This window comes from Vanellus vanellus (genome assembly GCF_965231255.1).
Source record: "Vanellus vanellus genome assembly, chromosome: 1".
In the NCBI taxonomy this organism is placed as follows: Eukaryota; Metazoa; Chordata; class Aves; order Charadriiformes; family Charadriidae; genus Vanellus; species Vanellus vanellus.
The window spans coordinates 139,122,718-139,135,113 of record NC_138905.1 but is presented as its reverse complement, the minus strand read 5'-3'; the positions used below and the strand labels follow the sequence as shown (position 1 = coordinate 139,135,113).

General features: G+C 43.8%; 1 protein-coding gene across 2 annotated transcripts in view; it reads left to right on the top strand.

Annotated features, from left to right (window-relative positions):
- Positions 1-2,088: 2,088 nt before the first annotated feature.
- FRMPD4 (FERM and PDZ domain containing 4) overlaps positions 2,089-12,396 on the top strand; it is a gene marked incomplete at both ends in the record, with an annotated part of 306,467 nt that continues 296,159 nt past the window's right edge. For both annotated transcript variants that reach the window (XM_082486931.1, XM_082486930.1), the window contains one exon: positions 2,089-2,129. In XM_082486931.1, the coding sequence (XP_082343057.1) occupies positions 2,089-2,129 (41 nt within the window). The remainder of the gene's footprint in view (positions 2,130-12,396) is intronic.

The following is a 12,396-nucleotide window of genomic DNA, read 5'->3' as shown; positions in this document are numbered from 1 at the left end:
ATTTCATCAGCCTTAGTTAGCTTTGTAGGATCTTGGCCTATCTCCTCAGTCTATAAATAAATAATGACAGTTTTATAAATAAATCAGTTTCTAACCAGCTGAAACTGTGTTATCTTTGTAACTCTTACCAATCAATAGAGCAGTGTGAATGACAGGCACAGCTTCTGCAGTTTTTAAAAAAACATGGTATAACAATAAATAAACATAGTTACATGTAAGAATCACATAAATATTTTGATGCACTAGCATAAAATACTTCATAAGGCATTTCAGAGTTTGCCCAAGCCGTTTACATCCAGGGTAGGCCAGCAAGTGTTTTTTTAGCTGGCGGTTCAATGTTCTCCCAGTGTTAATAGATGATCAATCATTCTTTGTTATTGTTTTAAAGAATAGTTTGAAACCCAATTCACAGCAAGTGTTCGTACTGCCTGTTCTTTTTGTTCTCTTATCAATACAAGTTATTAAAAAGGGGCATTGTTTTCATCTGGCTGCTGGAGTCTACATGTAAGGCTCTACTGTCATTTCTGAAGTTCTTGGTTGGTGGGAGAGTGCAGGTGCAAGCCTGCAGAAGGGACCAAAACTCTGTAAAGGCAGGAAGTAAAGAGCTTATCAATCTATTCAGTGAACAAAAGCACAAGTAAAAACACTGAGGTGGACAAAATCCATTCCCATGCTGAGAATTACCGTATTGCAGTACAGAGCTCGCGTGAAGATGAATTTGAATTTCGCCCGCCTTCTTGTCCTACTCATTCACTGCAATCTTACGGATAGCTAAACTCCGGCGTCTGTTTTGAAGCCTGACGCGGGGCAAAAGCATAAGGCAGCATGTCTCTACTGTTCTTGTGTCAGGACATCTGGACATATAATTTTTCCACAAGACGGGACATCAAGCATGCTTGCTTTTCATCACGTTGCCACGAACCGGCCTTGCCACGTTCCTGTCACCATCGGGAGGACTCCATTCCTCCAAGTCTCTTCTATGGCATAGGCAGAGAGGTCACAGGATGGTGACAACAGCCAGGCAGTAGATCCGAGCCCTGCTGCTCATCAGCAGTGCAGGTCCACCGCTGAGGAGCGCCCAGTGCGAGGGCCGAAGGCGAACAGGCCCTTCCCCGCCCTGCAGAGACGCATGGAGCCGTGTGACCGCTGAGGAGGGGGAAGAGGGCTCTCTGCTTTCGCCAGTTTTTGCTTTTGGACGAGGACCCCGAGCTGTGTTCTCCTTCCCAGGCCCCGGGTGCTGCCCCCCGACTGGGGAGGAGCCGCCTCCAACTCACCCGGGCGGCCCTTCCCTTCTCCCTCCGGCGTGCCTCCCCCTGCCCCGGGGGGGAGCAGAGGCGTGCCCAGAGAGGGCAACCCCTCAAAGCCCCGACCCCTTCTCCTCCGTCCCCGCCGCCGCGGCTCCGGCAAGGCCCTGCGGGGAGTCCCGCGGCGGCGGGCCGCCAGGCCCCTCGGTCCGCTCCCGGCGGCCGCAGCAGCGTCGCCTCGGGCTGGAGCCAGCGGGCGGCGCTCGCCCGGGCCGCCGCCGCCTGCGCCCTCCGCTCCCCCACGGGAGGGGGAGACATTGCCGGCGAGAGAAGAAACTCCCCCTTCGACACCTTCCACCTTCCTCAGCTCTCCCCACTCCGCCTTCCTCCCCTGGGGATACTGCAAAGAGGCAGCGGGCTGCGGAGCGCTGCCGCCTCCCCCTCAGCCTTCCCGGTGCGCGGCGCGGCGGGGGCCCGGGCTGAGGGCAGCTTTCCTGCCGGGCAGCCCTCCAGCGCCCTCCCGGTTGCCTTGAGTTACCCCCAGGGAGGGGGCAAGGCAGGCAGAGAGCGGGGCGGGAAGGTGTATGTGTGTGTGAGGAGCGGGGGGGGGGGGGGGAAGCGGAGGGGGAGGGCTGGGCGCAGATGAAGGCTGCTCCCTGCGAGATGCTGCACGCCCAGCTCCCTGCCGGAGGGGGGTAGCAGCCTCTGCCTCCGCCGGCTCCTTGCCTTTGCAAAGGGGCTGTTGCTGCCGTTGGACGCCACCTTCTCCCGACATGGAGCTGCTGCTGCCGCCGCCGCCGCTGGAGTGAGTCAGTGTGACGGGCAGAGCTAGCCGGCTGCATGGATGGATGTGTTTAGCTTTGTGAAGATTGGGAAGCTCTCCGGGTAGGTGTTTGCTGCTGCTGTTCCTCGGCGACCCGCGGGCGTCCCGCGGCTGCGGGCGCTGCCCCTGCCCGGCGGGGACGGGAACGGGGGGACGGGAACGGGGGGGGGCTCCCGGCGTGGGGAGCGCTGCTGCCGCCGCTACCGCGTTCAACTTCCCTGGCAGCGGGGCGAAGGTGCGGGGGTCGGGGTGGGGGCGCTGGGCGCTCGCCGCCCCTGGCACCTGGCGGGGCCGCGCCGGTGGCTCCTGCGCGGGATGGGTCGTCGCCCTTTCCCTCCCTCCCTCCCTCCCTCCCTCCCTCCCTCCCTCCCTCAGGGACGAGGAAGGTGTCTCGCGGCGGGCGCTCCTCGCCGCGGCTGGGCGAGAGCGGTGCCCGCTTTGAAAAAGGTGTCGTGGAGGGGCGGCCGGAACTGTTCGGGAAATGCAAAAGCGGCGACGGGGAGCCGGCACCGGGACCGAGATGGGGGCGTTGGTCGCGCCGCCTCCGCGGGCGGCGGGTAACGGTCACCTGCCGGGGTGGGGGGAAGAACTTGTGAGGGAGCGGGGCAGCGCCCGGCCCGGCCCGGCCGCGGGGAAGGGAAAAGGAAAGGGGCCCGCCCGGCCCCTCCGCTCCCCTCCGGCGGTGCGCCCCGCCCGGGACACGCCGGCTCCTCCGGGAGCGGTATTTTTAGAGAAGCGGTGAAATCATCGGCAGCTTCTGAGCGCTGCCACTTCGCCCGGCGGTGGGTGCTGGGGCGCCAGTGGGTTTGGCGTCCCTCATCCCTCCCTCGTCAGGGCACGTACTTCCCGTTGTTTAAACGGGGGCTTGATGAGGGTTATTTTCCTTTTCTCTTCGCTTTCCGAATAAATCTTCCTTTTAACGGCCTGGGAGTTGTAGCTCCTACCCCGCAGACTGTTGCGTTCGCAGCTAGTTGCCAGGCCCGAAGCTGCAGAGATGGATCAAGCACAGCAGCCCCTGGTGAGATGTTCTCACCGTAGTTAAATGGAACTGGAGGTAGCAGCCCTGCTCGGTAAGGGGGAGATCGCGCTTTATCTCAAAGGTGCAGTGTGAAAGTACTCGAGTCGCAGGATTTTTATTTTTTTTTTTTCAGGGTTCTGGTGCGGATAATCTTCCTAAAGGATTTAGCTTTGATCACAGTAACTAGGAGTGTTTCGAATTCTTATGATTCAGTGGTTTCCTACACCATAGTTACGGTATGCTTTTCTGTTTACAAAGCGCATATGAGGCTGAAAGTGGATGTTGTACAAAAGGGAGGAAAGGCCTTGTTAAGGAAATACAAAAGGTAGCTTGCTCCAGAGGCGCTCAGGTAGGGAGCTTGTCAAAATGATAGATGGTCTTTAAAAAGCAAATATTGCATGGCTGGAAGTTAGAGAGTGCCACAGGTGCAGGCGTAGCCTTTATCCCGCAAAATTCCCACCATTGCACCTGGCTGTGATTACAGCTCTGCTTGTGGCGATGCCAGCGCAGAACAGCTGCTATCATTCAAGCACATCATTGTCTCATCCTGCTCGCAGCAATTTTACACGATGTGACGGCTACAACGCTCGCGGCCCGCTTGGCTTTCCTTGGGTCGTATTCCCGGCTGATGCCGCTAGAGCTGCAGAAGCAGGAGCTACAGTGGAAACTTTGAGGAGAAGGAAGATATGCTTGCATAGATAAGGAGCAGGCCACGTAGTATGGTATTTCTTTCCAGGTAACTGAATTGCTTGAGCTCTTCTGTTTGTTTGGAAACAGTGCTTTAGAAAAGCTCTCAGATCCTCATGTCACACTTGAGATAGAATCAAAGGGAGAGAGAGGGATAAGCTGGTTGGAAATGTTATTAAGTCATGGCAGTTTTTATATATATATTGTAAGCTTCGGTCTTCGGTGGTGGGTACAAAATCTGTAGCTTTCTGCATGCTTCAAGATGCAGCTGGTGCCAATGCTGAGATTTGTATTTAAGTAAAGGCAGATTATAGTGTTTCTCCAGAAGAAGCTGAAAGTTCTGAAATGAAATTCCAAGTTTCAAAGCTTTTATCCGGCTTCGCTTGATTCAAGGATATGAAGTACTTAAGGACTGAATTTGTCTTGTAGATTGCAGTAAATTATTTCTGTACTGAGCTACTCTTTTCGTTTCTAATTTTCTGGTTGTTAAACGACCTAATAGTTTACACAGGACTTTACTTGCTGTTTCCTAGGTAACAGCTAGGTATCTGTTCCAGTTTTAGGAGAGCTTCGTGGAGCAGACAGGTTCCAGTGTAAACCTCATTTTTAATCCCTCTGTGCGTTTGGGTTGAAAGACTAGTTTGCCTGAAAATGCCGGTTCTTTCTTTGCTGTTAGGAGCAAGGCCTTTCTGAAAGAAAGGATGAGATGGTAAACAGTATTTAACTGAGACTGTGATATTGCAGGCAGATTACCTACAGAAAGTTGTGTTGAACTTGGCTGGTGCTGAACTTTTTAATGACTTTCAGTCTCTTTAAATTTTATTTCGCTGTTCATTCAGCTCTCATTTTAGGTGGCAAGTCAACTATTACAGTTGTAGTTTGCAGCCTTGATTCTGCAGGCAGTGGCACGGGTAAGCACTGTTATGCGTGCCTGCTGGGAGGGATACTTCTTAAAGTCATGGTATAATTTTAATAGATGTGGTGAGAATTTAAATTTTGCCTTGACCAATTAACTTATAAGACTTTTTATCTAGAATAAGCTTAAGATGGTGTATAAACTCATAGAAAGGTGGCTACTGGATATAAAATTTTACATAGCATACATAAAACATTATTATGTTTTAATTATCTGTGCAGTTTTTTATGTAGCACTTGTGTGTCGGGTTTCTTAGAGACTCTCACTTCTGCAACTGCTTCAACAGTTGTCCACAGTTACTGGGTGAGCGGGGAATATGGGCATAATTTGGAAAAGGGATGTGTGCAGAAATGGAACGCCAAACTGGTCTTACGACAGATGTGATCTTTGATAGTCTTTTTCTTTCCTTAGGTCTGTTATGTTGCATATAGATTGCTTCAGTTTCTGTTCATTTCTAAAGATTGGAGATAGCCATCTGACATTGAAAACAAAAATATTGTGTAGAAATACTGATGACACTTTCACTGACATAGCCTCTCTCCCACCCCCCTGTTGGAAATTCACCACTCTAGTAATAGTCTGGAATAGTTGTTTTGGTGTAAATTTTGTGGTGTCATTCTCTGGAGAAAAAACAAACAAACCAACCCCTTTTCTTGTAATGAATTTCCAAGTGTAGAGAATGATTGACAAGCCTGGTTTAGCGGATCAGTACCCTGATGTGGAGCTGTACAAGGCAGGCAGGTGAATATTTCTGTAGTGTGGGCTGCATAAACATGTATGGTGTGGTAGTGTCTGTAATTTGGGAGCGAGGATTAGTAGGATAGATAAGGTGCACATAAAAATTGCCAGATTAGGTTGGATCAGAAGTCTGTCTTGCCTGGTGTTCTCATTTAATTGCTTTTAGCAGCCACTTGGGGAAGGAATAGAACGAGCACAAGCATGGAGTGTTAATTCTTGAGCATAATATTGGGAGTGGAGGAATGATGGTGCTGCTGTGTGGAATATGAAATGTAGCATTTTCAGATCTAGGTAAATCTGAGTAACAGGCACAGTGTCAAGTTTCTACAGATGAACTATGAAACAATAGGTCAGAATAGTGAACAGGGGTTAGTAAGAGTTTAAGTCTGTATTCATAGAATATATTTTTAGTTAGAAAATGTGTTTATTTGGAATTACTCTTTTCGTGATGTCTGTAGAGGTCAGTTCTATTTCAGACCTTTCACGGCAAGATATAAAACTTCCATATGGAAAGACAGTGGTCTGAATACCACCTGAAGGTGACTGAGTGGGGTAGTGAGCCTCCAGAGTTGGGATGCATAGGTCCCGTGCCCCTGCTACTGTTTGTAGTTCTGCCAGATAATACTAGGCAGAAAATAACATGATTGTCCACATGAGTGGCCATCAGTCTGTAAGTAGTGGCAATACTGGAAAGGATGGGTTGGACATCTCTGTCGCAGTTACCTTTGCAGGAGAAGTTCTGAGCTCACGAGAGCCATTTGTCACCAGAGAGGAAGCCTCCCAAAAACAGGGCTTCAGTATGGGGTAAGAAAGTAGACATCTACGCTACCTCATTGTGGCTGTTAAAAGTATAATTAATGGAGAGTTAACCCTGTGTAATAAACAGGAGGATACCAGCAAGGCTTGGACCTGTCCTTAACAGCAATGCTAATTTGTAGTATGTGGTAGGTAAATTGATAATACCTGGATCTTTACTTTTCTGCTCAAGTTTTGCATTGCTCTCCATTATTGTTGAGTTTAAGTTTATGCCATTAAAAACTGGATGTGAATAGCCATGTGCCTGCTGTACACCTTGGAATCAGCTTTAAAACAACAACAAAACAGTCCTGTAACCCTGCAAGCTCTTCTTTTCAGAGCACACTCAAGTTCCCTTTTTTTCCTGTGATAATGCTAAACCTGGGGCTGGGTTTCTCGCTGAGGAGGAACCTCTTACAAAGTCGTTTTTCGTTGGGGTGGGTAAATCTCACATTCTCATCTTTTGTGCTTATCTTTCCATGGTTGGACATCTCTGGTCAGGTAGACTGACTTGGTACGTGCACAAATGATTGGGCTTTTGGGTTCTTACTGCTTATAAAAGTGAAGCGAGTCTAAACAGACTCCAAATCTCAGTCTTGCATTTGGTGTCTTGTTTTTCAGCCTTTGTAGCCCTGTGCTTGGTACTGTTCTCTCCAGATGCTGTCTTTAGATGTCCTGTCAAACTGGTGTGAAAGGTCCTCTCCTAGAGCTGTCTTAAAAATCTATCAAACCAGAAGCTGTGTTTGTAGATTCTGAATACTAGGCTCTGTTTTTTACAGGGAACAAGGTTGCTTAGCTTCATGGTTTAGTTCTTGTTATGTGGCCAAGCAATGTATGTTTTCCAGGTCTAAGGTTCTGAGATTAGTCGGTCTGTTGTTTAATTGATTTATTTATTAAGGAATTTGGGAAGATTCTGGGATGCTTATCTGTCTTTTCTTTAGTTTATCAGAATAGCATCTTTTTTGTGGTTCTTCTTGTCATGTTTTTATTTTACTGTGATGTAAAAAGCCACCTTAGTGGAGAGGCAATTAAAAGTGTACTTAAGTTACTGATGCTATTTTACATACAGTTTTTGGAACAATTTTTGAGTACTCTTTGAAATGACAATATCATAGCTTGTAAGTTATTTTCAGTATTTACAAAAGACTGTGTCAGTAAGAAAACCTATGATTATCCTTTTTATACTCAAAGGAGGTAATTTAATTCTAAAAAGGATTTTATTATACTGGATGATAATTGAAATAACCAGGAATTTATTTCATCTTTTTTTTTTCTTGAGAGGACTGCATTCCATTTGGTGAAATATTTGTCTATTCACATTAATATAAGAGCTTTACTTTATATTTTATTATTTGTCTGTTTTATTAGCTGATACACGTAATAAAGACATGTGCTTTAATGTCTGATGTTAGTAATGTATGTCATAATGGCTTCAGCAGTTTAGAGATTTATTAAAACCACTCCTTATATTATGAACTGCTGTAAACTTGTCAAGTGGCCTGTGAATGATGATGCAACTCTGCTAAATATGTATGTTCTCTAAATACTGTTTGCCTAGCGATGCAGTGCTTAAAAGATGTAACCAGAAGTAACCTTGTCTCTGGAAATTTTTGAGAAAGCAAAAAAAAAAATGGAAAACAAACTGCACAAGTAATGCTATTATTTCCCCCTCTTCTACTAATTACTAAAGAAGATGGAATGAGAACTTCGAGAATTTATGCTCTGATTTATGAACAATCAAAGCATGTGCAGGTTCAGTATAATATTCTCATTTTTAGGAGGATTGTGCCGCCACTTGCTTTTGGTTTTTTTGGAGAACTTTGGTCTGTGATGTCAAATCCTTAGTGACATGGTTGAATCAAGAATCTTGGGATAGTTTATTTTATAATTGCAACTTGCACCAATGTTATTGTGCGTGCATGTTTAAGTCAATCTGTTAATACTCTCGTGTAGTTTGAGAAGAAAGAAAAAACTCAACCTTTTCTGTCTTTCTTCTGTATTCATTGGTACCAGGAAGAGCCTGAGGCATTTTATAGTTGGTGTTTCTTTTGTTGAGTTTTGGGGGTTTTGTTTGTTTGTGATTTTTTTTTTTGTTGTTGTTGTTTGGCTGTTTTTTTGAGAAGCCTGCTTATCTTGTCAGTCTGACATATTCATGTGGGAAACTTCAGTTAAATTGAAAAAAATTCCTTAACCATATCAGTAATACAAAATGAGGATATGTTTCCATATTTTACAACATTCTAGGTCATTATGGAAGTACACCAAGCTGTTCATAGAAAACACAAACCGTGACCTGAAATAACGAGTGGATAATACGTGCTCTTAGATCAGCTGGTAATGTGGCAGAGAAGGGGTATTTTACTGCTCTTGACAGCATTTTCAAGTAGTTATGTCAGTGTATCACAACTTAGTATCTGACTGATGTGATGAAGAATTGAATAGTCATGTAGGAGCTACCATCTTTTATAAAATGAACCATCATCTGGTAAGGATCTGTAACTGTTGAAGACAAAGAATGCAAAAAATCAAATGTGAAGAAGTGAAAAGTAATTTTGGTTTCCAGTGCTACATACTGTGTCATGCACACGCAAGCAGCTCTATTAAATGAGGCAAGACCATCCAGGTACATGAATTACTTGTTTTCATGACTGTTGCACATAACCTATTTGGATCTACTGCAGGATGGAAACTTTTGGTGCTGATAAGGTATCAGTGTTTAAATATTGTAGGGACATGCCTTGAATGGGAGGGGACTTCTGGTAATACGAAGTACTTAAAACTGTTTTTTATAATCATGAGTAATTGTGATTAAAATTTTCTGAAGTACCTTGAAGAAATTGGTGAACTCAAAGGTTGTGCATCTATTGAAGGTATGTTTGAAGACTTTAAAGTATCTGTGAGACTCTGTTTTTCATAATTATTCCATTGACTGGAAATGAAGCAAATAACAGTGTCAATAGTGTAAATTTCAGCAATTAATTGCATGTTCAAAGCCTGGTGGAATCAACACTGCTTAAAATCTGAAGGTGTCAAAGTACACTGAAGCTAGAAATGTGAAGTACTCAGAGACTCAAAAGTATCTCTGAGCTAAATCAGAACCTGGTGTTGTAGAAGTCTCTACCAGTATTCATTTACTGTGGAGTCTATAGAAACTTCCTTAAATAGGTTGATTATTGGCTATAAAACCAGAAATTTATTTTCATTAGTTTTAATAACCAAGAAAGAATTTCAGGGGAAAAAAGAGTTTTGAATGAGTAAGAACACTTTGCCGAAGCAGAATGTGTGTTGTAGGGTAATGCAAAGCTGCATCCTATTAAGTATTTTGCACTGGTGACTTAAAATAAGAGAGAGAAGTGATAAAAAGCTGATTAGTGACTTTTCTTAAAAGTCCCTTGTGAGATTTGTTGCTGGACAAAAATAACTTTCTTTGATGGTAAGGAAAATGATTGCTGATTGACTGATGGATATTTTCACAACTGTTTTAAGTTAATAGCTTTAAATGAAACACTTGCTTTTCTTCAAAGAATTCTAGTATTATAAAGCATTGCCAATGGGTACTGAATGCAAGCTTTTTCATTTTAATTATTATAAAGTTAGTGATGGGAATTGCCAGGTATCAGTTTTAGCTGTAGGAGTTTGGGGAGATAAAGTTCTGGAGAATAGGTGGATATATTGCAAGATTTTGAGAACCATTGGTAAAAAGGAGATTTATACACAGAATAAAAAGGTGGTGGTGAAGAAACAGAAGGAATTTTCATATGCTGAAGTCAAGTGTTGAGAATGAATCCTTTTATGATCTTCTGGTTCCTGATAGAGTTTATTTCTGGGTTCTGCGTGAAAGTTTTGAAACTTTAAGGAAAAGAGATTTGGGATATTGGAATGTATTATAACTTTTTTCTTTTTAATAAAGATATCTCCAGATGCAAAAACTATGTGTGTGTGGATTGATGAAAACTACTTAGTGATTCACATTAACAATCAAAAAGACCAAGTGTGTTCTTCAGAATTTAATTCTGTATATGTACTTTTTTGTTTGTTTTTTTTGGGGGGTGACGTAATTGTTGAAAATAACCTTGTTTAGGAAGAAAATGTAAAATCAGTATTTGTAAAATTTTGTAGTACTGATTGTACCCTGTTTAGGGTGAAGATTTGACAGATGTTTTTGCATGATGATGTTGTTATTCAGATGAACTGTCAGCCTTTCTTGTATAAGTGCCTACACATTTATATAAAATACTTTTCCAGCCTGTAAGGTTTTGCTTACCTCGCGTATAGATTTTGCAGTTTCACTGTTTGTTTTTAATCCTGAATTTGTGATTATATTACTCAGGATTTGGCAGTACCCATATGTTTAGAGAGCAAATGCCCATTATTCTATGGTAGTAAATGCTACCAGGAGCACTAATAGTTGCACCAGCCACGTAGAACAACCTAGGCATGTATTACAAGTCCAAGCTGTGCGTATTTCACTTGTGCCCTGTATTTGACTGAAATAGAGCGGTTGAGAAATGGAGAAGAAACCTGGAAATAGCCGTGTCTAAGAAGATTAGTAGATGCTTCATATTTACCTGAATGCCTGAACAATGGCACTAACTTTGGCTTGTTCTGAGACTATCGCAAGCCTCGTTTTTTCTTGAAGCATCCATAACAGAAGCTGTAAGAGGGTGGAGATTGCAGTTGCATAGGAGAGCCTGCCCAAATGGTGCTTAAGTTCAAATTTTTCTTTGCTTGTGATGTTAGGCCTTTATCCCACGAAAAACGGAAAGTTACTATAGCACTACCTTTAAGGCCTTGCCCACTCTAGAAAGAAGTGGGCTGTTTGTTTAACACTGCCGTGCATAACAGGTTGTTCAACTTTAGCACAGAAAAGACAAGTGTCACTTGTTTGGACTGTGTGATGTGACTAATCAAGTCAAAATGTAGTTTATGTGCTCAGGTAGAAATCATCAACATTCACATACTTTTTTTTTTTTTACTGACATTATATTATGGATCACATGAAAGTTGTAGTTTAAAGGCATCTGTGTTTCTTGAATTTTATTTTTTACTTGTAGAAAACCTCAGATGATGTTAACCAAAATGTTAATTTTTATTTTTGAAGATTTTTTTTTTTTTCCAGGAAGAGAGGCAGACAGTTTTCTCATGAAATTCGCTATCTGCCTAGTTTTTTACTTTCCCTTATGTATTGTGTGTTACCTGTCATATTCACAAGGGGTGCAGTCTCCTCGGCCAGGGCATACAGTGAAGAGGGACAGAGACCTGTGCGTGGGGAATGATCTGTACTTCATGATTTTGCTTTGAGGGCAGAGTGAATAGGGGCTACAGCGTGTAATAGCGGAGGAGTGGCAGAGGTAGGAAGAGAGAAGAAATTGGAGAAGGTAAGTTAATGAATGTTGTGTTGAACGAGGGCTTATTTTGCCATGACTGAATTGAAGTAATTGTTCAAGACTAGCAGATCTTTATGTGAAGATGAACTTGCATTGTTGCCCGGGTAGGAGTTTATTCACTTCATAAGGCGAGTTGAATTAATTGGTTAGATGTGCTGTAATCTGTGTGACTGCTATTTTAAAAAAAAAAAAAAAAAAAAAAAAAAAAAAAAGGAAGAATTCACTCCAGAAAGAACCATGTCTTTATTTTTTTTTAAGGTCTTGAGTTTCTTCTTGAAACTCTTTCTTTCTCCAAGGAGTTTCTGGTGGCTGAGCTTGAACTAGCTGAACACATGAAATAACAAGGTGGTCCCTGTGTGTCTGCTGCTTAAGAGACACTGTGATCGGGAAGGTGGGTTTTCTCAGGGTGAAGCTCATCCCTGGCACTTGATGATTGCTGAGCTCTGTGACTTCCCCCCCTCAAATGCAGGTAACTGCAAAATCTGTAGTAACTGGGGAACGTGCTAACGTGCTTATATTTTATTGTGGCTTAAGAAAATTCCTCAAAGCCAGAAAATCTTTTTTTTTTTTTTCGTTGTTATGGGGAAGAATTAGGAATAGGCCCTGGCACCCTGAAGCACTTTGAGGAGGCACTTCTGTTATATGGTCAGCCTGATGTACCTGCTCATGGCAGGAGGCCTCATGAGATTGTGGGGTCTGATCTCTGCTTACTTCTGCTTCTGTGTGTGTCCCCCCCCCCCCCCCCCCCCCCCCCCCTTATTCTCTGCAGCCCTGTATGTACATCTTAC